General features: G+C 46.3%; 1 protein-coding gene and 1 long non-coding RNA gene across 4 annotated transcripts in view; one reads left to right on the top strand and one right to left on the bottom strand.

Annotated features, from left to right (window-relative positions):
- Positions 1-652: 652 nt before the first annotated feature.
- SLC46A3 (solute carrier family 46 member 3) overlaps positions 653-25,396 on the bottom strand; it is an 81,899-nt gene continuing 57,155 nt past the window's right edge. Inside the window, exons 1-5 of one of the 3 annotated variants that reach the window (XM_058670918.1) lie at positions 20,164-20,274; positions 12,647-13,517; positions 10,142-10,225; positions 3,936-4,092; positions 653-2,047 (exon numbers count right to left, since the gene is read on the bottom strand). In XM_058670918.1, coding sequence (XP_058526901.1) covers positions 1,966-2,047; positions 3,936-4,092; positions 10,142-10,225; positions 12,647-13,481 — 1,158 coding nt within the window. In that variant the 5' untranslated portion in view covers positions 13,482-13,517; positions 20,164-20,274 and the 3' untranslated portion in view covers positions 653-1,965. Of the gene's footprint in view, positions 2,048-3,935; positions 4,093-10,141; positions 10,226-12,646; positions 13,518-19,497; positions 19,872-20,163; positions 20,275-25,396 lie in introns of those variants that run through there. The other 2 variants (XM_004577695.3, XM_058670917.1) reach the window with 2 other exon arrangements.
- LOC131481588 (uncharacterized) overlaps positions 20,011-25,396 on the top strand; it is a 50,271-nt gene continuing 44,885 nt past the window's right edge. The window contains exon 1 of the long non-coding RNA XR_009246428.1: positions 20,011-20,198. This is a non-coding gene — a long non-coding RNA (uncharacterized LOC131481588). The remainder of the gene's footprint in view (positions 20,199-25,396) is intronic.

Genomic DNA, 25,396 nt, shown 5'->3' with positions numbered 1-25,396 from the left:
GTCACCCACGTGGGAAACCCAGATGGAACTGGCTCCTGGCTTCAGCCTGGCCCAGTCCTGGTTATTGCAACCACTTGGGGAGTGAATCAGCAGATGCATGAACTCTCTCTCTCTCTTTCTGCCTTGCCTTTTGTCTCTGTAGCTCCGTCTCTCAAATAGATAACTATTTTTAAAAAGGAAAAGAAGATGGAAGCTACTGAAGAACCTCTGGTGATATAAGCGGGCATGATGGCCTAGTGGCTAAAGCCCTTGCCCTGGGCATGCCGGGATCCCATATGGGCACCGGTTCTGGTCCCAGCAGCTCTACTTCCCATCCAGCTCCCTGCTTGTGGCCTGGGAAAGCAGTCAAGGACGGCCCAATGCCTTGGGACTCTGTACCCACATAGGAGACCTGGAGGAAGTTCCTGGCTCCTGGCTTCAGATCAGCGCAGCACCGGCCATTGCACTCATCTCTCCTCCTCTCTGTATGTCTGACTTTGCAATGAGAATAAATAAATCTTAAAAAAAAAACCTGCATAGATAGTATATTTTGTATTTCATAGGGTTGGCTGAGTATTGCATGACATCAGTGATTATTCTCATAAGCATGAATATATATATGTATGTATGTTCACATATATCTTTAAGTGACTCTTACAAGTAAAAACTAAAGTTTTGTAGTCATTTTAGTTCAAAGAACATTTATTGACGTCATAATGAGCAAATAAAACATTGTCCCTGTGCCTAGGAGATGATTATCTGGGAGGGAAAACAGTATCAAGACAATGGGAGATTCTGGGCTCTACGTCCTGTGTCTGTAGGAGCTCTTGGAGCCCGGCAGGCACTGTGGAGCTGGGGGAATGTGTGGAGATGGCTGGCTACAAGAAAGAGGGAAAGATCTGGCGGACACTTGAAAGTTATGATGTAACATGGAATGAAGGGCAAATGAAAAAAGACAGCAGAGGTGCAAGACAACATGGTATAGTGTTTTCTAGGACCTCAGCGATACAAGGATGAGCACGGGGCTCTAGGAGACAGCGCAGGAAGGAGACCAATCAGAACTCGGGACCGGCATGCTGGTTGGCTTGTTTTCCTGTGGGTGTTGGCCAGTGCAAAATGTGTGCTTTAGAAGCCGCCATCTCTGCTGTGGGAAGGATGAGCGAGAGCTGGGTGAGGAAGACTAGAATTCCCTGCAGCAGCTTGCAAGATATCCACTGACACAAGGGCTCACTGTTGTCTCTACAATAATACTTTACTTCTTATTTTTCTTTCCTAATCATCTCTGTGTTGCATGTAAAAGTATCATCATGCGATCTGCTGATGAAACATATTGGGAAAAATGAAAAAAAAACAAAACAGTGTTCTTTATGGAGGACAGAATGAATAGTCATTGTCACTGTCCTCAAGGGGCAGAAATGTTTTCTTTTTAGGATCTTGTACCTATGAAAAGCTTTGACTATCAATCGCTCCACTACTTGAAACATTAGCTACATAATGGGCAAAATCATGTTAATATTTAAAATATGCATAATTGTTTCCCTCTCAGCAAGTTACTCATTGTCATTTTCATTATGTGTCCAGAATCCCTGAGAGAGGTCAGAAACCCAGTTTTGCAGATGAAGAGGTATAGGTGAAGAGGTCCCCTGGGTTGCAGAGAGCCCGCAATAGGTCAAGGATGACTTTGGGTCTCATCTGGCTTTCTCCATCCTTCTGGGTACTCTGACTTTCAGAAATCCAACAGTGAGAAGTCTTTTGCGATCTGTACTTCCCTGTGTTAGAAATATATTGCCTGATCAACATGAAGTGCTCCAAGTGCCTGGTGCTGTAGGAAGTGGAAGCCAAGAACTGTTCCTTGGACTGTTCAGCTGAGAAGGAAGAATGAGCAGCACTGCTTGTACAGGAGGCACCTGCTGCGGGATGAGTCATATCCTTCCGAAGTCACAGTGCCTCATGGGGATGGTCCCGTGCGGTGTTTAATCCCAGCCTTCAGCCCAGCGTGTCTTCGTGTGATTCCTCCTGTAAGAGGATTCTGTAGTTTCCCTCGTTCCAGTTGATGCACTTGACAGCGCTGCAAAAGCAGATGTGACATTGTGAATTTGGGAGTGAAGTCATTCATAAATTAGTAAGCTGTGCTCTGTCTTTGCCTGGTCACATGGCACTTAACATATCAGACAAAATGTGCGTGGAGGGGGCATCCTGGCTCCTTTAGCAGGACACAACTGACTCATTTGCAGAACACTGCAAGAATAACTGCAAACCTGCTGGTCCCCTGGCATCCTATCCGGGCAACTGGCCATCTGTGCAGACCACAGAAGACACGAGGGACTAACGCTATTGCTAAAGACCCTGTTGAGTAGTTGAAACTGAAACTAAGACTCAAGGGTACTTGGAACGAATGAAAAGTGCTTGCAAGTTTGATTTTCAAATGATTGAGCAGGATAAGATTAAAATATTCTTAAAAGCCCACCCATATTTACTTTATTACTAATAGAATAACTATCCTTTTGTTCATATGCCGATAACGGGACAGTTATAAATATGTGAGAAATATTAAAATAACAAAATTAAAATTACTAATTATCCTATTTCCCCATGCAGGAAATTCCTACAGGTAAGTCATTTTTCATGATAAGGGGCTGTATGCTCCTGTAAGTAAACATTTTCCTACTGTTGGACATTTTGCCCTTTTAAAAATTTTGCCATACTGATCTTTCAATATCAGCTTTTGGTGACATTTTCAATAATTTCCTTAGCATAGGTTTATAAGAGGAATTAACTGGTCAGTTATGAACTTTTCTTTTTCTTAAATTTATTTTAAATATTTGAAAGACAGGTAGAGATCTTCCATCTGCTAGTTCACTCCTCAAAGGGCCATAGTATCCAGGCCAGAGTCAGGCAGAAGCCAGGAGCCTGGAATTCCGCTTGGGCCATCTTCTGCTGCCTTCGCAAGTGCATTAGCAGGATGGGAAGTGGAGCAACTTGGACTCAGACTGGTACTCTGATTTGGGATGCTGGCATTGCCAGTGGTAGTTTAATGCAATGCCCCAAATTGCCAGCCCCCCTGAATCTTTTATTACAAGTTCATGAATTGTTTTATGACAGAGCTGAGTAAATGACTACCAGCAATCTCATCAGGTGCTCACTGGCATAGCATACATTTTTGAGGTTTCTAAATAGGTGAATGGCCCAGTAAAAACCATGTTTTATCAGTCAGAGCAACTACTAATACTACTGTACTCTGTTGTCAATCTGGGTGTGGTGCCAATGCAGATTGAGCTGCCGCTTGCAAAGAGACATCCTATATTGAAGTACTCCTGACCCAGTTCTGTTCTATTGCACCCTGGAAAGCAGCAGATAATCGCCCAGGTGGTTGGCTCCTGCTAACTGTGTGGGACACCTGGGTGGAGTTCCTGGCTCAGGGCTTCAGCCTGTCCCAGTCCAGGTTATTGTGACCATTTGGGGAGTAAAACATTGGGTGGTAAACCTCTTCTTTCTCTGTCAACATTTCAAATTTAAAAATTTTGAGGCAAATTGAATAAAATAAGTTTGTGTTGGTGCAAAATCACTATCAAGCCCTGTAATTTTTTTCTTTTTTGATGTGCATTTCGCATGAATTCTTTGAATATGTCATGGGTACCAAAGCTTGATGCCCCCAGATAGGCTCATTTTAAATTTCACGTTCTGTGGACTTTTCAAAGTGCCTTTGTGCAGCTCCATTCTTAGACGGTCATTTAATGATACTGATAGAGAAAGGGGTAACTTCTCAAAGTGTTTGACTCTCTTTCCTACTTCTGGCCAGCTTTGCTACCATCTTTCTCTTCGTTGATCTCCACCATTGCTGACAGGTGTCCCAGAGCTAAAGGTTCTAGAGGAAAGCACAGTATGGGGCAGATCTTCAACCGACCCTCGTGGGGTTTCTCCTGGAGTTAGGGAATCTGAGAACAATGTCCACGTACCTCAGGCTGATCAGTGGGATTAACAGCAGAACAGCGGAGAGCAGAAAAGGGAAGCCGGGGAACCAAGCCACTGTGGCCGAGTAGATCCCATTAAATGTAGATCCTGCCGTAACTCCAGCCAGTGTTTCTAAGAAGGCAAGGCAAGCAAACAGGGTGCCTGTTTGGGGTAGGGGTGTGACGGAAGGAAAAAAAAAAGGCTGCATCACAAAGCCACCAACAAAAACACATGGACAAACTTGGGATTCATGGAAAACATTAGACCTGGAGACAACGCTCAGTGGATCCAAGTTACTCTCTCAAAAATCCCTGAGGGTGAGAAACCCTTTGCCAACTAAGAACCCCAGACAAACAGTTCTCCTTGGACTTGAGGTGCGAGATGTTGAAAACAGAAGTTGAATTCCAGTGTCCACAGGGCAGTAGCAGCTGACTCGGGTCTCTCCTCCCCGCCACAGCACCAGACAATGCCACACCTGCCCCTGCCTGTCTTTGGCAATGCCATTCTCCATTCTACCATCCCCAGGCTAAGCTGCCTCACCATGTGGACAGGTTGGCTCCTGACAAGTCATGGTTCCCACTGCTCCCTCCAAAATGACCCAAAACTCCAGGCACCCCGAGGTCCCTGCATGTTTGATTCATCAAGTTGACCATGCTGTGCTCAGGCGCAGCTGTGCCTGCATTTCACCTGCTTGCAGCTGCCTCTGCTCCGGGAGCGGCAGGGACCCGCTGCAGCGACACCTGCCGTACGCCAGGTTGGGAGGAGGTCAGGTGTGCGGCATTGTTTGAGGACCGCACGACTGCATGTTCTGTCCAAGCTCACCCTCAGAACCGGAAGGTCTGCCAGTTTTTAAAGTTTGGCCTGGCACCCAAGACTGGCCATTTTGAAGTACTTTGCTTCCTCTGGAAAATGTGTAGTGCTTCAGATAAACTTTTGTGGCCATTTTCAGTGACACTGGTACAATCTGCTCAGTTTTTTTATGTAGTTTCTGCTTTCACAGATTTCATTGTCAAGCTATTTTGCTTATTCCCAAATCCATGATAAAGAGCAATGCGTTCTTATGGATAAACACATCACAGAAATAACTGTCATGCTTGGATTAGCAGGAAGGAAAAGCCAGGATTGATGATTACCTTTCACACACAGATTATAAATTGTATGTATAGTCTAATCTGTATCCTTTTTTTAAAAGATTTTTTAAATTGAAAAGTCAGCTATACAGAGAGGAGAGGAGAGACAGAGAGGAAGATCTTCTGTTGGATGTTTCACTTCCCAAGTGGCCACAACAGCCAGAGCTGCATCGATCCAAAGCCAGGAGCCTCTTCTGGGTCTCCCACGCAGGTGCAGGTTCCAAGACCTTAGGCTGTCCTTGATTGTTTCCTCAGGCCACAGGCAGAGAGCTGGATGGGAAGTGGGCCACCGGGATTAAAGCCAATGCACATATGGGATCCTGGCATATGCATGGCGAGGACTTTAGCCACTAGGCTACTGCACCAGGCCCCTTAATTCTGTATTCAAATCACCATCCACCAACATGGTCTCTTGAGCTTTATGTTGGTTGTTACCTATTTAAATCTTTCCATTCTGTTGTAAATTATCTCATATTGCGTTAGATTCATCATTAAATGATAGGACACACAGTATTAGATATAAGTTTATGTTTGTCCAACAGTGTGTCTTCTTTCAATGAAAATGAAGGCTCCGCTCATGCCAAGTACACATCTGCCTGGCTTGATGCCGTGTCCCCAGGCCCAGCTGTGCCAGCACATGGAGATATTTAAGAAATATTTGCCCAGTGAATGAATAAAGGCCTCATTTGGAAGTCTACCCATTCATCAGCAAGTACCTTACATACCTACAACATTTGTGATTTGTGATGCTGTATGAGGTCACTTTAATGAGAAGGAAATTCTACTTGTCCTTGTGAGCAACTGTCTTCTGTCATTTCTATATCCCTGCTGAGCCAGCAGTGGCTTTGGGGGCAGACAACATACTCTTTGTCCTATGATGTTCTGCTAATACGCTCTGGGTGGGAAGTAGGTCAGCCAGCGTGCTGTGTGTGAAGTCAACCAGGATGAAGGGGTTGGAGCTTGCCACTCAGAGCAGCTCAGCTTGTTGAAGAGTTTCCAAAGAGAAGCAGTCATAATAAGTGCAATTAAAGTATATTTTCCAATCTTTTTAAAAGTCCAATAGAACCTAAAAAAATTGTTCTGCTGTAGTCCAGTTTATAATCAAAAGGAGCACACAGGTTATGTTAAGGGAAAGCACTTTCTACAACTTTCACAGCTGTGAAAGGAAGAGATGACCTCAGAATAACTATGCAAATTCCACTTTCTCCTGTAAGATCAATAATCGGCCCCTGAAAACTTCCGCATTACTTCCCTATGTCCTCTGATCGTTTGTAAAGTACATCATATTTTCGTAATGAATGGCCAGCTTTTGAGGATAATGAAGCACAGAGACACATCAGCCATGGAAATGCCAACAGCCGTCAAAGGATTTCTTGGTTTGCACCTAAAAACCAAAGTAATTGCATCCTTGCAGTATAAGGGTGCCACCGTTCACAAAGTCACACGACTCAGAGCAAGAAATGCCAAAATGTGTAACATTTTAAAAAAATTACTATGTTTGATACTCACACTGGATGACCAGTCTGATATTTTAGAGATATTTACACAGGCCAGTGGTGGAAGGCACAGACTAAGCTGCTGTGTGCCATCTGTGTCTCCCAGTGCAGCACTGGTTTGAGCCTTTGCTCAGCTTCTGATGCGGCTCCACACCAATGCACCTGAGAAAGCCGTGGAACATGACTCATGTACCTGAGCCCTGCCTCCCTTTTGGGAGACCCAGAAGGTGCTCCTGACTCCTGGGTTTGGCCTGTATCAGTCCTAGCTGTTGTAGCTATTTTGGGATGAAAAAACAAACAAACAAACAAAAAACCTCTTTCTTTCTTTCCTGCTCTTTCTCTCTCTCCCTCTCCCCATTTTAAACAAATCAATCAATTTTTAAGCCTTGGCAAATATAGCTAGGTATAAACAACAACAACAACAACAAAGCAAAATATCCTATCTGCCTTTATCCTGACAAATTTAATTTAGCTGTAAGTCATACCAGGCAAATCTTGTTCCCTAAAATTTTATGGAGATGGAATTCACATTTGAAAGAGAACTGTTGAGCAGATCTCAGTATATTCAGAATTGTGTCACCATCATCTCCATCTGACTGTAGAACATATTCATCAAAAGCAAACTCCACATGTGTTAGTGGTAACTCCTCTCCCCAAATGAGAAGTGGGCCCAAATCAAATTTCTATATTGATGGATTTTCCTATTGTGGATATTTCATATAAAAGGGCTATACTTAGGAGGAGACATGATCCTTTGTGTTTTGTTTCTTTAATTTAGCATGAAGCCATCACAGCTCCTCCATGTTGTGATGTGTATAAAGTTATCTTTGCTTTGTCTGGATGCCTAGGAGCCCACTGGGGAGACATACATAGCCTATCCACTCTCTAGCTCATGGCTATTTGCGTCATTACCCTTTTGGGATGAACGGCAATGTAGTTGTGCCCATTTGTGTACCAGGCTTGTGTTCCTTTCTCTCAGGTCCACAGGTGAAGGTGCCGAGTCATCAGGAGGCTCTGATCTGTGGGATTGCCCAGCTGGTTTTGCAGAGTGGCTGCAGAATTTCCTGTCCCTGCTAACAGCACTGTCTACCCCAGGCTCCCACCTCCGCACCAACATGTGCTATGGGCCATTTGAGACTGGCTCCCTGGTAGGTGTCAGCGGGGTTTTTGTTGGCCCTTACCTGATGGCAGATGAGTTCTACCTTTTTCACCTGTTTAGTGGCCATCTCCTTTGGAGGCATATCTATTAGCGTCCTTTGCCCATTTTTACATTGAGTTGTTGGTCTCGTTGTTGTTGAGTTCTAAGAGGTCTGATGGATGCTAGATGCAAGTTGCCTATCAGATACGTGGTTTGGAAATATTTTCTCATCTTCTGAGGGTTGTTTTTTACTTACTGGTGTCTTTTGAAGCACCAAAGTTTTTTTTTTTTTGTAGTTAATTTCTTTGACTTTATATTTGTTTTTTTTTTAATCTATTTTATTGTATTGTTGTTGACAATCTTTACATAGTTAATTACAGTTAAAGGAAAAAGAAGAAAAAAAAGAAAAAAAAAAGGTTCGGGGGATAGGGAAGTGGGTAATGCTATTATGTCAATATTGTTTCCATCATGTATCTGAGGTAAAGAGGGATACTGAGGGAGAAGCCCCACCTGGTTTCCTGCCCACCCCAAGTCCCGGATGTGGGGCATGCTCTGAGATATGGAAGCACCAAAGTTTTTAAAGGCCAAACTTTGGACAACACTTTTCGATGCAGTTTAATTTATTTTTTCCTTTTGTTGTCCTTTTGGTATCGGCTTTAAGGAATTACTGCATCATCCAAGGCAGCAGGCTGCTTTTTTGCTTAGTCTAGTTATACAGTTTTTATATTCCTAAGTGATTTTCAAGGTAACCATCACCACACAGCCCAGAAGTAGCTGTGTAACTATCCAGCTATATTACGAGTAGAGGGAAAAATCAAGAAATACATTTATAACATATTGAAGTAGGCAGTCTTCCCTGGTGTTGAGTAATCTGGCATAAACACAATAGCCTAATTAAGGATTCTTGAGAAATGCTCAAATAAGACCAGTTGGCATTAGGCTGAGACAGAAAATAGAACAAAGTGCCAGAATCTAGTGATCATTATTAGATGCAACACGGAGGAACGACTGCCGGCCCAGCACCTGTGACTAAGTGGGAGCTACAACTTTCCTGCTTGACTAGTTCCACACTGTTTAATCATCTGTGCTCTGCCTCTGTAGATGGGAGGCTGAACCCACAGATTTTATAACTTGGACGTCCTTGCTGGCACAACTTCCCATTGCCCTTGATCCAAGGATGAAAGGGGAGCAAAAGGTGATGGTGTTTCTGCTCTGCTTCCGCCCCATTTGAGGCATGCTCCCTGGCTGCCTCCTCACTGCCTGTGTCAACATAATGACCACAAGGGGACATGGTTGAATGAGATCCTGTTTCTCGCAAGGATTTGAACTTGAGTGCAGCTGTAAGCTGTGTGGCTCCCAGAGTATGAGGAAGAACCAGAGTTCAACATACTCTATTCCAGGTGCAGTTCGCCCTTTGCATCTGTGGGTTCTGTGCATCTATGGATTCAACTCAGCATATACCAGAAATGCGGTTAGGCTTACAATAGTGGCCTCTGTTCTGAACATGCACAGGCTTTTATGCTTGTCATCATTCCCCCAACCACATCGTAGAACTGTATACAACACATTTGTTAGATATGATCCATAATCTGGAGTTGATTCAAAGCACAAAGGAATGTGTGTACACTACTCCCAAGTTCTGGACGGGATCAAGCATGCATGCGTTCCAGTATTTGCACAGTTTCTGAAACCAATCCTCAGGGGTTATCAAGAGTTGCCTGGATTTAGAAGCTGTGAGCTAGGCTAACAAACTGCTGATTTAAATATGTTCTCTCCATTGTGAGAAATGTGACTTTGAAGACTGGATGCAAACTTGGCATCCTTGTACTTTTTTACAGTAAGGAGTCCATGCTGAAATACCATAAGACCGACAGAGCTGGTGCTTGGGCCTCAGTCCTGGGCTGCAGGCCACCTCTATTCTTGTACGTCCTTCTCAGAGAGAGACATACCCCCACCCCGCTCTGCAATTATTAGATCTGGCCAGACCCCGCTCTAAAGTCACCACTTGGTTCTTCTTTGGGTCTAGAGGTGATTCCCTGGGGGTTCCTCTCAGGAGAAGGGGCTGAGGAAGGGCATTGTCTAGCTCCCTCCTCCCTGCCCCACTGGGTGCACAGCTGTCTGGACTAGGAGTTATAGGGATCCAGCGGCCAGTGTGGAGCCCTGGGTTGGGAGTGCAGTAGTGGGCTCCCAGCGGGCATAGCCACTCAGCTGTTCTCTTTATTGGATGGGGCATGATCAGACTTAAGCCAGAGCAGTCCCCTTCCAGCACAAGGCCCTAAGCATGGGCTCCCTTGTGGAGGGGTAGCATGCTTCAGCTGATGTCTAGGGGAGATCCATGCAGGAAACGAGCTGTGGGGATTCTGAAGGACTTCACACTGATTGTGCACAGATTAGGTAGGTCATTACAAACTGTAGTCATTACCACCTCACACACAATTTTAACTCACCTTGTTCCGTGGAATGAACCACTTTTGACAGCATGGCCCGTAGCACAGACAGCGGCACCATGGTGAACAGAAATGGTACCCTGACTAGGAGAGAAATGGCAGGAGTCATTGCAGAGTCACCAAACCCACATCCAATTTTAAGTACAAAGCAATTTTTACCTGTCTCAGTGCTTCATTTTTTTTTTTGTCAGCTTCCTTAATGCACTGTACGAAAAGGTGGAACTAATTAATTGTAGGATTCTATTCAATGAGTTACAACAGACTCTGGATAAGTCAATTGAAGGTTATGTGGCATGGCAGGCTAAAGACTCTGCCTTTGGGGCCAGCATCCCATATGAGTGCCATTTCAAGTCCTGGATGCTCCACTTCCCATCCAGCTACCTGCTAATGGGCTGGGAAGGCAGTGGAGGATGGTTTAAGTCCTAGTGTCCCTGCACCCACATGGGAGACCTGAGGAAGTTTCTGGCTCCTGGTTTCAGATTGACTCATCAGCCATTTGGGGAGTGAACCAGTAAATGGAAAATCTCTCTGTCTCTGTTTTTCCTTTTCTCTGTACTCTATCTTTCAGATAAAAATAGATTTTTAACAAAAGCATCCTTATATCAGGATCAAGAAAGAGTATTCACCTAAGTTTTAGATCCAGTTTTGCATTAATCTGCCAACTGAGATTGATTGTGTAGCCGCTTCTTATTTAACCAACTGTAATTACTAAACAGTTGTTATTTGTTTGGCTTTGGTTTTTGGTTATCAGACTTGGCATTTTCAATGGTGGCATTCCTTTACAAAACCGAGTCATTTACTGACAAACTTGTTCTTTATTGTCTTGTTTGTTCACCTTTTGGCTGAATAGTTTCATGAATACAAATTGTCTTCGGTCTTAAATGTTGACCCTTAAAACTCAGTAGCATTTTCAATGATATCATTAAAAAGGCACATTTTACATTTTCAGTCTGCTTATGGGTTTCAAAGTATTTTCACACGTTAGCTTATACCTTGGCAGCTGTTAGGGAGACAGAATATAAAACCGGAACTTATTGAATGATAGACGTTGTGCTAATAGCTTCACAGTTATCTGATATAAGCACTTCCAAAAGTTTGTGGGCAGGTGTTTAGCATAACAGTTAATTGGCCACACAGAATGCCCGTATTCCATGCAAGAGGGACTGGTTTGAGCTCCAGCGCCTCCACTTCTGATCCAGCTATCTGCCAATGCACGCTGCACAGGCAGCAGGTAATAGCTCAAATATTTAGGTCCCTGCCACCATAGGGGAGACCTGGATTAAGTTTCACATCCCTGTTTGACCCTGTCCTAGCCCTGGATGATGAGGACATTTGGGGAGTGACCTAGCAGATGGAAGATCTTTCCTTTTCAAATGAGATGAAAAATTTTAAGAAACTAAAATACAAGTTTGTTTAAGGAAAAAAATGTTGAAATCCATGACCTTTCAGGAAACTTTGGGAAAGCCATTGCACTCATTCTGTCCATTGAAAGATGAGAATCAAGTTCCGAGTAATGAGGTAAGGTACCTAGCGCTGTAGATGGAGAAAAGGCCCATTGGTTCACTGCCTCCCTGCAAGGTAGCAAGGTCAACACCTGCACCTAGAAAGGCCTGACAGCATCTTTCTGGAGCTCCCTCCTCTTTAGTTCTGATGCCCTTGCCAATGCATGATCTCACTCTGCCCTTACACAAACAGGAGGGGGCAGTAATTAGGAACCAGTCCAATGTCCAGAGTCAAAAATCACTTCACACAGTGACGTATTGAAAGATCAGTTTACATACTCTTGTCTGAGATAATTTTCCTCTTGAATAAATTCAATGAGGAAGAGTTTTTCTTACCAATCTTTTGAGTATAATTTATGTCACTGATCTAAATATTTCTAATGGAAAATGATCTTAGCAACATTCTAAGAAATGTTTATTTTGGAGAAAAAAATGTTCTTCAAAACCATCTTTTTGGCAGATACAAGAATTTGGAAAATTGTGGCTGTTCATTAATTTTTAAAAACAAGATTTATTTTATTTATTTTTAAGGCAGAATGACAACAGAAAGAAGAGAGTTCTACCATCCACTGGTTTACTTCCTACATGGTCTCATGGCTGGGGCTGGGCCAAGCTGAAGCCAGAAACCAGAGACTCTATCACAGTCCCACAAGGATGGCAGAAGCCCAAGTTCTTGGGCCATCTTCCTCTGCTCACCCAGGCCCATTAACAGATGGGAAACAACAGAGTAGTGGGCCTCAGATTGGCGTTCATATGGAATACCAGTGTTACCTGCAGTGGCTTCACCTGATAAGCCACAATGCTGGCCCCTTAGTAAATTGATTAAAATTTTTTTGGTTTTTAGCTTATTGAGTTCTGGCAAAGCAGTGTTTATAAAACACCTTTAATTCAACTTGAATGGGAAAAAAACTAGAAGCTTTGTGTCAAAGGTTTTTTTTCCCAACAGACTGAATTCCTTCTCTAACACAAAGCACATACTTCTAAGACCACCTGTGTAACTCACCCAGGAACATGAGCAGTGTTGTTTTGGCGAAAGCAGTCAGAGCCATTCCCACCATGGTGGTAAGAATGCCAATGAAGGTGATGTAAATATCTTCCATGCAGTAGGAGAAAAGCCAGATTCCTACGAAGCTGCTTAAAAAAGAGGCGCTGCCTAGAGCCGATCCATAACCAATAAAAATCTCATTCCAGCAGAGAGGTGAATTTAACTCATAAAGGATAAAGATCGGGGAAATGCCAACGACCACGAAAAAATAAGTGATCATTGTAAAAATTAACAAACACAGCGTAGTCCGCCGCTTACCAGAAACATTCTTAAAAATCTCACAAGTTCGGTAAAACAGGTTTTTAATGCCTTCACACCATGACATGGTGACAGTCTCTGGTGAAGTTTCTTTCACTGGATAGTGGAGGAAAAATAAAATGTAGATCAAATTAACAGCAAGAGCCCCAGCAACAATTACGAAGGACCACATAAATCCTAATTCTCTAATGAAATAGCCAGATGAAATTCCTGTAAGTCCATTCACCAGCCCAAATACGAAGTCAAGGATGGCTATCCGGATGATTTTTTGCTTGTGATCCTTACACTGATCAACTATGTAAGCCAGGCAGGCTCCCCAGAAGGTGGTGTAATTGCCACAGAGTGCACCGAGGAAGGCAGAGGCGATCAAAAGCTGGAAGGGAAGGGCAAAGTAGGACAGCAGGCAGAGCCAGATGCTGGTGGCCAGAGCGCCAACAGAAGACAAAGCCATTGGTAGCTTTCGTCCACGGAGGTCACTGTTACTCAGCAGGATGAAAGTGGACACGAGGCCAGGAATTAACCCACTTATTTCCATCTGCAGGCTAAAAAGAGACACTTTCTTCTGAACTTCCTGCAGAAGGAAAAAAAGAAAGAAAGAAAGAAGACACTATATACGTACAGAAATTTACACACTGTGCATCAAAATATCATGGTGTAGAAGACCACACGTCTCTTGACCTCGCCAAATGTGGGGGAATCTTTGGTGTACAGGTGGGGATGGCATGGCTTAATTCTATCTCAGCTCCAAGGATAGCATAATCATTCAAACTTAATCATGATGTGCAGAGATGTTGGTGAACACTTTAGCCTATAAACAACAACAACAACAAAAAGTGTAAACCTATAGACTCCAAAGGTTCTGACACGGGCCAGACTATCATTTTTCTGTCTTCTAGAAAGAGTTAGCACAAGACATCATGGCCACCGTTTTGCAGCCATGTTCAGTGGTCACGTTGAGTGGCCTTTTCCATGAGATGTCTTCCTTTCTGTACTAATGGAGAATAGAAAAAACTCCATCACTTCTCAGCCTTCTGGCTAAGATCAAGTGTGGAAGAATTCAACTACCCCTTTTTACCTGTGCCTCCACAATCAAATTGTTGAGAAACTTATTTTTTTTTATTGCAGAAAGGAAAATTAAAAATAAAACGAACCCCAAAGAGAAACCTTACCTTGACTAACAAAGGCAGCATGCTGTGAAGCAAGAAGTGAGATCAACTCACCTCGTGAGGACAGGAACAATGACAATCGCATAGACAGAGTGGAAAATGTGAGAATTTTAACACCTGCTATTTAATGGAAATCATTTTTAAAAAATCATTTGAGAAACAGAGGCAGGTGTAGCAGAGGACAGAGAAAGAAAGAGAGGAATTATGTTTCCACTGGTTCCTTTCCATGGGCCCACAACGACCAGAGCTATGATGGATTTAAGTCAACAGCCAGGCACTCAATCCAGGTCTCCAACATGGGTAACAGAGACCCAGTGACTTAAGCCATCACTACTGCCTCCCAGGGTCTCCAGAGGCAGGAAGCTGGAGTCGGGAGCTGGAGATAGATAGCAAACCCGGGTGCTGTGATGTGGGATGTGGGTGTCTGCTAGGCCAAAGGCCTCTACCAAACAATTTCTGTTTTCACTTCCCTGTATTTTCCAAATTTGTTCTAGATAGTGTGTGCTGTCTTTCAGATGGGACATACTAGGTTCAATGGAACAAAAGTTTATTCATGGATATCTAGAACACACCCTAAGCAAAGGATGAGCCACACAGACAGAGAATATTGCCACTTTCACCGCTTGTAACCAAGCATGGGAAGGGCAGGGACTTGGACTTCCCTGCCACAGGATCCCCAGCCCTGAGCAGAGTGCTGAGGCATGGATACTCAGTAGACACTGAGAGAATGAACAGGCAGGTAGATCGCGTCTCTGCGCTTCATGTCTGTGCGTGATCCTGACCAAATTACATATCTCAATAGCTTTTTCCTCTGGGTGGCCATCTCTGCTTCATAGGCTGAGGTGAGAGTCAGACGTTTATATGCTTAACTCATACTCTTTGTTCAATTTTAATTCTCTCGTTTTGACTAGATAAGACTTCCTGAGCACATCTTTAAATCTCTACCACATACAGTAGCCGCCAAGTAAGTATGCAAAGGATGACTACAGAGAAGTTACCTTTGAATCAACATCTCAACAAGATGTTCTCCTTTTGGGTTTCTCCCATTTCTACCCTGCTTACCAAGCTCCATCTTCCTCTTTCTGTCTGTCATCATCCCTAACCCAGTCTTGTACACAGACTGCCTTCTCATGTGGGACTTAGGTTTGAAGACACAGATTTGAACCATGACAAAGCCAAAGCCCATTTCCATTGAAAATCAAAGTCAAGATCTAAGAAAGGAGTCATGCACGTGTGCCTGTCTCTACCATTTAGACTGCAGGGATTTATAGTGATAAATTATATCATGGCAAATGGAGAAATCAGAGTCAACAGAATGCTATTTCCTGTTAAAGATGGGACAGACAACAATGTACCAAGTCAGGGATCAATGCAGAAAAGCAAGGTCAATTTTAAAAACACCACAATTTCATAGGCTAAGATGTGTGTAGTAATTCCAGTTGAGTAGAAATATTTCATGTAATTGCTTCTCAGCCTTTTGGCTAAGATCAAGTGTAGAAATATTTCATGTCATTCTTCCTAAGTAAGGAATAGCTGGTACTAAGGGACTGAGTTCATTATTAAAATGTTTACAGATAACTCCTGAGTGGGAACAATTTCATGCTCTATTTAGTTGCCCCAAATTGCTCTTTTCCAATAACAGAGTCTATATGAAAAAATATCAGATGATAGACACCAATTAGCAATTTATCATAAGGGTACTAAAAAAGTTCATAGAAAAATGAAATTAGGGCACAGTGCAAAAGCTCAATGGCTAAACCCTTACCTTGCATGCACTGGGATTCCCTACAGGTGCGGGTTGCTGTGCCAGTTGCTCCATTGCCCATCCAGCTCCTGGTAAATGGCCTGGGAAAGCAGTAGAGGCTGGCCAAAAGCCTTGGGACCCTGAGCCCATGCAAGAGACCTGGAAGACAGTCCTGGCTCCTTGTTTCAGATTGGCTCAGCTCTCTCCATTGTGGCTATTTGGGGAGTGAACCAGCAGATGGAAGATATTCCTCTGTGTCTTTTCTTCTCCCTGTTAATCTGATCTGCCTTTCCAGTGAAAATAAATAAATCTTTTTTCCAAAAATTATTTTCCATTTTCCATGAGTTCATTGAGTTAAAGATCCATCAGATATATGCTTTTCAACATTTTTTCACCAAAATAATTTCACTTTTTGATTCTACTTTTCCATGAGCTATCCCTGCAGTTCAAAACTAATCATTTAACAAGGAGAGGAAAGAATGGTAAGAAGTTTACAAATTTCTTCCTTCACAAACATGCCTAAAGTCTATTACTTCTTTTCTCCTTAACTGAAAATCCCTTTCCACAGCTTTACCATTCTATTAAGGGGTCCTTTAGAGATAGTTTCATTGACCAAGAAAAGTATACAGGTGTTCCTCTCAATCACAGAGCTCAGAAAACCTGAAGGTTTGAACAACAGTTTAAGTTACTAATTAACAGCTATTTTTTGAGTATATAAATACACCAACACAAAATCAGCTGAAAAGACAAAGCCTTCATCCATAAAAACTTCTCCAAATATCAAATATAAATGATAGCTCATTCATTCTTCTATCTATACCCTGAAACTCAAAATAACCTTCCTTCACATACACACACATGAAAGCATATATTTGTTACGTAGGAAGGATAGATATGACCTACAAGTAAAATCTCTTAAACATCAGTGTAATGTGCACTGCTTTCTTATATATAATTGATTTTCTGAATAAAAAAATCTTTTTATTTCTTTGAAAGGCAGAGCGACAGAAAGAGAGGAATGGAGACAGAGACAAGGAGATTTTCCATCTAGTGGTTCACTTTCCAGATGGCCACAACAGCTAGGGCTAGGCCAGGCTGAAGCCAGGAGCCTCATACCTAGAACTACATCCAGGCCTCCAAGGCAGAAGGCAGAAGCCCAAGTTCTTGGGCCATCTCCCACTGCTTTCCCATAAGCATTAGCGTGGCGCTGGATTAGATGTGGCCCTCCAATATGGAATTCAGGAATTGCACGCAGCAGCTTCACGTGCTATGCCACAACACTGGTCCCACAATTGGTGTTTTGAGTGGAGTTGCAAGAAACTGAATTGGAGCTGAATAAAACAACATTTCTTCATTTTCTGTCTGGTGCCATGTGCTGCAACATCTCTTATTTTTAGGGTTTCAAGAGGAGTCCACAACCCCGTCACGCTTCCTTTGGTGAGCAAGCAGCCAGAATCCCTCCAATAGCATTGGGTGTTACAGGTGGAAGCTCAGGGAACAGGATGTTCTCAGAGGGACCGGAAGGAAGTGCCGAAGGGAAGGAAGAATGCTCTCTGTAAAGGGCAAGTGGCCAGTACACCCTGTCCCTGTCCCAGGCTGAGGTGATATCTGGTGCCCCACTCCCAGAAAAGCCACCTGCACAATGACAAGCACCAGCTGTCAGGGTAAGTACCCAGGGTAGTAGAGTCCCTTAAATATGAATCCAATGAAACAACAATTAGTACATAAGATCCAGTTGGAAAATGTAGGCAAGATCTTTGCAAAGAGGCCACTGTGTTAGGCAGTGGGGAACTCTCAGGAGATGGACCAGGCCACAGGCTATGCCCCCTCAGTTCTAGATGGCAAGGCCAGCATCTCTTTATCACCTTCATGTCCTCTTCTTTCTCTCCAGGGAACCAAAAGGGTGACTCCCAGGGGTGTGGCGAAGCAAAGCAGGGAATCAAAAGCACAAAGAATCGTACCCATTGGAGCTGCTCACTCCTGGGAATGACAGAGGATAGCCCACAGTTCAGAGAGGAAGATGAAAGTCCTTGGGTGTGACCTTGCCACCCACGGCCCAGGATCCAGATGTGGGCATGCCTGTCCAGAGGCCATTCTTGAAAGTACCTCTCCCACTGAAAGGAGGAACTGAGCAACTAAGGGGCCTCACTGGGGCGGGTTCCAGCTGACAACTGGAGAGCACCTCGGGAAGCACAAGCCTCTCCCTGCCAGGGGCCCTGTGAGCCCCAGAGAAAGCAAGCTCCCAGGAGGTGGAAAGGTGATTCAGTTTCTGCAAGCACTTCCCATCTTGGGCCTGGAAGGCACTACTGTTTTGGGGTCTTCCAAAATGCCCCCCGAGGGAAGAGTTCCACACTGGTAACTGGGGCCTGATTTTGAGGCTTTTGCAGGAAAAAACAGTTCCAAATCTAGAGTGCTTTCTGCTTTGCATTTAGACCTCGGTGGAGTTCTATCATAAAACCACTGAAGGGAGCAGCAGAATGGGGAAGTTAACTCCTCTTGTAAGTAGTGTAGTCACCAGCTGGACAGGAGTTTGTGGGGAGGGAGAAGGGTTCCATAGTATCTGGTCAACATTTTCAGTGTCTCCAGAGTCAAAGTATCGTCTCTGATCTACACCCACAAAGTGGAACTGACACCAGCACCAAGGGGAAGGTGACACAATGCTGCTTCAACCCCAAGCCCGGACAGCCAAGGACCCACAGTCCTCAGTGAAAGGCTGAGGGAAGGGGCCAGAGAGCAGCAGAAGCACTAAGCCTCACCTGCTCTCCATGCACCCAGCAGCCCAGCCAGCCCAGCCCGCCTTGGTCCAGTAAGCAGACTTTCCTTTTTGCATAAAGAAGGGAGACAGCCACGGAGGAAGCAAGTGAACTGCTGTGAGAACAACAGAAAAGAGCAGTCAGGAGGGACGCTTGGCCTGGCAGGTGAGATGCCAGCTGGAACCTGTATTAGCGTGGGTAGGTTTGAGTCTGGGCTTCTCTAGTTTCCTGCTCACGCCTACCCAGTAGTCCTGCTACCCACCTGGAATGCTGGATTGAGTTCTTGACTCCCAGCCCCAAATTCTGCAAACACTGTGGGAGTGAACCAGACAGGAAAAAAATGCTGAGAAAGGCAAGGTGATGTTTGCAGAAGAACTGGTGCCATAGAAGGAGGAGGAAGTTGGAAGGGAAGCAGATGAGGGCTGGTGTGGTGACAAAGCAAATAAAGCTACTGCCTACAATGCCAGCATCCCTTAGGAGTGCCAATTATCCTGCTTGCTCCCTTTGTGATCCACCTCCCTGCTGGTGTGCCTGGGGAAGCAGCGGAGCATAAAGCCCCAAGGTTTGGGTCCCCGCACCCACGTTGGGAAACCTGCATGAAGCACCTGGCTCCTGGATCCTGCCTTTGGCCTGGCCTGCTCCTGGCTCTTGGGGGGCTATCTGGGGAGTGAACCAGTGGAGACAAGATTTCTGCTTTTTTTTTTTTTTCAAGAAGAAGAAGGAGAAGGGAGAGAAACAGGTGAAAGGGGTCAGGAAACAAAAAGGTGAAACTGAGTGTTTGTAGGTCGAGAAGTCCAAGACGTGGTGAGGGTGAAGTACTCGTCCATTTAGAACCCCAGTGCCCCCTGCCTCTCTCTAGGACACCTGAGGAATGTGTTAGTATCTTACCTCCTGGAATTCAAACAGCGGGCTGCTTTTGTTTTGTTCACACTCAGAAATATTGCTATTGGATGTGAAAGAGTAGTTGCCCGTTTCTTCCCATATTCTTCTATACACATACTGGGTGGTCAGCGGAGAGGTTAGACTCATGGCAAAAGCATTCAGGAAAATGGCAGGCTCAACAAATAAAATCTTCATTTTGGTAGACAGGTAAATTCTGTAAGAAGAAACAGGAGAGGGGCTGCCAGCCTCAACCTGACCCAGAGGCTAGGCGTTCCAAGCCCGGAAAGTCGGAGCCACATCGGCAAGCGGAGCGTGGGAGCGATGAATCGCAGGGCGCACTCCCCAGGACGCTAACTTTTGCGGGAAATGAGGGTACTCCGGAAAGCCGAGGGTGCGCCCTGGTGGGGGGGCGCCTGGCAGGGAGCCGCATCCGTCCTAGCCCAGCTTCGCGTCCCTCATCCCTCCCTGCCTCCAACACCCACTGAGCTGCCAGCTTTTTTTTTTTTTTTTTTTTTTTTGGCCTTAAGAAGTAAACAATGAAGTTCCTTTGGGGACACAACAGTTGCGTAACTGATTATTTTGCTGCGTGTTAACCCACAAAGGGTGGGGGGGACATATAAAAGCTGCTCGCGATTGGAAGGGGCCTTTTCCTGATGTTTTAAAAACACTCACCCCCACGGTACAAGTCCTTTCTCCTGCCAGGAGAGGTGAACAGTGTCACCGGTCGCTGTCTGCTCGGAAGCCCCGCGCGCGTAGCGGCCAGCGGAGCGCACCGGCACGCAGCCGGATCAGGGGCTAGAGGATATGCGCCCGGCGCCGCGCGGAGCCCACGGGGACTAAGCAGCCGGCGGCGTTGGGCTAAGGGCCAGGAGGAGGGAAGGGAATTCTCCGTAAAATTGGCTCAAGCTCAGACGTAAAACAAACCGAGGCAGGCGCACTTCCGCATCCAGGGTGGCACCTGCGTGGTCGCAGCGCAGCCCTCGGTTCTCCCGGTGCGTTCGGCTGCCTGCGCGTCGCTGGTGGCTTCTGTTTGCGGCTGGGTCCGCCGCCCGGCCTGCGATCGCAGCGGACTCTGCCACGGTCAGCTGCCGGGGACAGAGGCCCAAGGAGGAGGCGGGGCTGGCTGGGGCCGGAGATCTGTCGCCGAGCTCCGCGGCTCTCCGGCGATTGGGCACTGCGGCCGGCGCCCCCGGCGGCGATGGGTCCGTCTGCACGTCACTCTGGTTCACCCGTTTTTCCCCACCTCTCCAGCCTCGACCCCGGAGGCAAGGGGTGAATCCTCCGTGCCGCTGCCCAACCGCTGGGTCACCGGCCGTTTGGCTGGCTCGCTTTAGGGTCCTGCAGCTACTAAGCGTTTCTGGGTCCGAATATCGAGTTTTAGCAGAGGCCAACGGGATATCAGTTGCAGAAAATTAGTCCTGTTTTCGGGCTGCAATTCCGGGTGGGCTGAGCAAATGTTCGCGGGAGAAGCATAGTGGATGGATCAGGACGGTGTAGGGGGCGAGGATGGGGGCTCAGGGAGCTAGCTGCTCTGGGTCCGGAGGCAGCCCTGACTCTTCTCAGTGTTGGCAGATGAGCTTTTATGGAGCCCCAATTTTTCCTCCATTTGGGAAGAGGGAAGGAAAGGGGCTGCTCTTAGCTGCCGAACTGCATCAACACCTGGAGATGGAGAGTTACTTGATGGCACCTTTGAAACCCCAAAATGGAGAAGAATGTTCCGAGGGCATTGCTTGAGTGGCTCTGACCGTTCTGAGACATTCCTTTCCCCTACAACCAGTAGCAAATTCTTGAATGTGCATTCATGCCTGTTTCTGTCAAATGGAGGCAAGGAGAGTTTTACAGGGGTTGCTAGTCTACTAGTACATAGCTCCTGGGATGTAAGAGGAAGTGTCATGCGTTTGAGTCCCCACACCACAGGCCCATGAGGAACAAGCCTATAGCTGAAGGGGCAGGAGGATTGTTCTCGTCAAGAGGAAGGGCGAGAGTGGAGGACTGCAGGTGCAGCTCAGCAAGCAGACGCTGCACTTGATTGTGGATTGCGTAGTGTGGTTTGGGCAAGCCTGTAGAGAAGCAAGGCCTGATTGGCCTGGCTGCTGTCAGGCAGTGGCTGCAGCCCTGTGTTTAGTCTCTGAATAAATCTTGGGCTTGCCATTGACCCTTTTCAAGGTCGGCAGATGAGCTTTTATGGAACACTTCCTATGACTTTCAAACAAGGGGATAGGGATGTTGGAAAAAAAGATACACAAAAGTGAGTCAGATAACATTCCCTAGGCAAATGGATTTTAAAAATGTAAAATGCTATATACCGTGTGCTACACACTAGATTAGGGATGTCTTCAGAGCGTGATGGGCCGACAAGAGTGTCAGACTCCACCCAGACAGAGCTGTTCTGGAGAGAAGCCATCTGACTTCCCGAACATAACAAAGAATAAGCAAATTCATCCATGCAGAAAGAGTTTTGAAAACCAGATAGTCATCAAAATGACCACAATAACATCTATCCTGGTGCTGACTGAATCTACTTTCTCAACATGTGGCCAGCTTAGACCCCCTTGTCTAAACCACCAGGAGCGAAAGAATCACTGTCGAATCAAGAAGGTCAGGGCTGTGCCCCAAATGCTCCTAAATTAAAACAGCAATGGCTTATCCCTCAAGCTGCATGGCCACCTTGGGTCCCTGGAGGGCTCCATCCCCTGTGCTTTTCTCTCACAAAGACAGATGGAGGAAACCATCACCTGAATATTACCACTTGCCCATGAGGACCACTGATTTAGGATAGGGAGGGTTGAGGCATGGGGGAAGATGGATGAGACAAATGCTTCTTTTCTTCTCTCTCACTTTTCTTCTCTGGGAGGAGGCAAGGAAAGGGGCTGGTCTTAGCTGCCAAACTGCATCAACACCTGGAGGTGGAGCTAATCACTTGATAGCATCTTTGAAACCCCAATGTGGAGAAGGATACTCTGAGGGTATTGCTTGAGTGGCTTTGACAGTTTTGAGACATTGTCAATTTCATTCCTCCAAGGTTGAGAAAATCTCTCTAAGGTCTATTGGCTGATTAGGTCTACCTTAATACATTCACACACCAAGTCACTGGCTGCCAAAGCTTGGCCAGGAGAGTTGCCTAACCTGTTCTAATTTCCACCCTCTGGCATGGCAGTTGGCATACTCTTTGCAGGCCTAGATGAGCTGACTGTCACGTTCCCCATGTGCATCTGGGCATGCCGTCTACTGCACAGGCACCAACAATTGAGGAAGCCCAATCCCAATAAATGCATTCCAAGGTTGGACCATAAATCCTGTGATTTTTCCTGTGGCCAGTTTTGAGTCCAGCTGTCCAGTTCTGGGTTCCCCCAGGAAACCTCACCTAGGGTGACTTCAGATCTGATTCTTGTGTGTACCAAATAGCACAGGGTCCAATTCAGTCTGTCACCTGCATCAGCCTGTGCACGTACTGGTGCTTGTAGTTGCCTGGTCAGTTCTGTTCCCAGTCGCATGTCCTGTGCAAACTGAGATACTATGGCCTAGCCCAATCCAGCTTACCACAAATCCTGCCCTTATACACACCAGCGGGAACTACAGCCTGTCTGGGGCAACCCCCAATAACCCCCACCAGGCCCACCCCTAGCCTCAGTTCCTGTACATGCAGGGATGTGCAGCAGACTACCTGGATCCATTCTGTATCCCATTGGCTGTTGTACAAGCCTATATGTGCTGTGATTTATCTCAGCCTGTCCCACCTCACAACCCAGCCCTCACATATGCTGATGGAGACTGCCACTTTGTCCAGCCTGGCCTGCCGCCAGCTCTGGCTCTCATGTTCACCAACAGGAGTTGTAGTCCAGCACAAGAGTACCCACGGTTTCCCTATTAGAACACTGGTAGCCCCGGCTCTTATACTTTCCAGACAGTACTGTGATCCAGTCTGACATGACTTGCACCCATTCCTGGAACTTGTCAGTGGATGCTGCGGCAAAGCCTGGAGGCCTGCACTTATCCTGGCTCTTGCATGTGTCAGTTGATGCAGTGGCCTGGTCTGACTTGGTTCTCCTTCACATACAGGCCAATGATTGTTGCAGCCCTGCCTGGACCAACCCATGGCCAGTCCCAGCTGTCACACTCAGCAGTGGGAGAAGTCATCCAGCAGGGGAGCCCCTGTAGCATCCCCCTGCCAGACTGGCTCCCAGCCTTGGATCTTGCATGTGCTCATGGGTGCTGTGGCCCAGTCTGGCATGGCTCACTTTGCCTTGGCATTTACTGGTAGATGTTGCAACCTGGCTCTGCTTGGCCTGCCCCAGTCCCAGCTCATGCTGACAAGTGCTGCAGTCTAGTCTATCCTAGCTAGCTCCAAGTCCTGGCCTTAAAGGGAACTGGTGGGTATTGCGGTCCAACCCAGTATGGCTTGCATCTAGTCTTGGCTTTCACCTGCTATCAGGTGCTGGGAACTGGCCCAACCTGACCTACATGTATGCAAAGGGTACTGTAGCTCAGCCCAGCCTGGCTGCCCCACTTTCAGCTCTCATGCTTACCAACAGGGGCTTTGTCCTAACAGGGAAGTTACTCAAGCTTCCCTATCACACTAGCTCCCAGTTGTGAATCTTGTGCACACCACGGGTGCTTGGCCCAGCCTCACTTGGCCTGTCTCCAGTCCTGACATTTATTAGAACGTACTGTGGCCTTACCCAGCTAGCTCACACCCATACCAGCTCTCACTGTTTGGGTTTTACAGCCCAGCCACGCTCAGCCGACTCCCACACCTGACTCTCATGTGGATCAGTGAGTGCCACAACCTAGCCCAGCCTGGCCCATGCCTTACTCTGGCTCTTGCAAACACCCAAGGGTGCTGGAGCCTAGCCTAGTCCAGCACACCTTCAGACTCAACGCACACATTTGCCAGGTGCTGCGGCCATATTCAACCCAGTCCTAACTCTCACACTTCTCTGTAGGAATCACAGCCCAACAGGGGAGTCCCCTTAGCTCCCCTACCAGACCTGGTCCCAGCCACAGATTTTGCCCATGCTGGTGGTTGCTCTGACCCAACCTGGCATTGCCTGACCCTCCTACCCCTCCATTTTGGTCCTTGACCACAGATGATGCAGCCTAACCTGGTCTAGCCCTCCCCAAATCCCACCTGTCACTGGTGGGTGCTGCGGCCTTAACCCTATTCATCTTGCCCTGACTGTTAACAGGAATTTGTCACTATATTAAGTACTGTGAGTGAAACAAAAGAAAGCAAAATACCATAGTTACTCATTATATAGGTTCTTTACCCAGTAAGAAAACATGAAGGAAAAACTAGCCCTAAAGCAAGTGTGTGGAAATCATTAAAAAACTGCTCTCCAGGCAGGGCTACAACACCTGTGGACCTCATGTGAGCTAGATTAGAGAAGGGCCAGGTTGGGCTGACTGTTTCAACTGGTGCAAGCAAAAATTAGAGTGGGTGAGGGTTGGTTGGGCTTTGCTGCAGCATCAGATAGCAGAGGCTGGCACTGGGGGCTAATTCTGTCAAGTTCAATGCCAGAACCACCTGGAGAGTGCATAACCTGGGAATGGGAGTGGCCTAGTAAGGAGATAGTGGGCACCTCCCTCGTGAGTTACCACTCCCACTGGAGAGCACGAAAACTAGGACAGGGACAGGGGTGGCTAGACAGAAAAGCACCTGCCAATATGTGTGTGGGCTGGATAGTAGGGTGGTTGGGTTGAACTAGGCTTCAATGCCCATTGACATGTATGAGAGCTAAATGGGATGTGGGACAGACTGGACAAGCCTGCGGTACATACTGGCATGCATGGGAACCAGGGTAGGGGATAGGCCTGGTGGGGTTTATGGGGAGTCGCCCCAATTAAGCTGCAGCTCGCGCTGGTTTGCGTGAGGACCGAGTATGAAGTGGGTAGGATCGAGCTGGAC

The sequence above is a fragment of the Ochotona princeps genome, chromosome 12 (assembly GCF_030435755.1).
Source record: "Ochotona princeps isolate mOchPri1 chromosome 12, mOchPri1.hap1, whole genome shotgun sequence".
Lineage (NCBI taxonomy): Eukaryota > Metazoa > Chordata > Mammalia > Lagomorpha > Ochotonidae > Ochotona > Ochotona princeps.
Note: the sequence above shows the minus strand (reverse complement) of the source record. Positions and strands in the feature narration are given on the sequence as shown.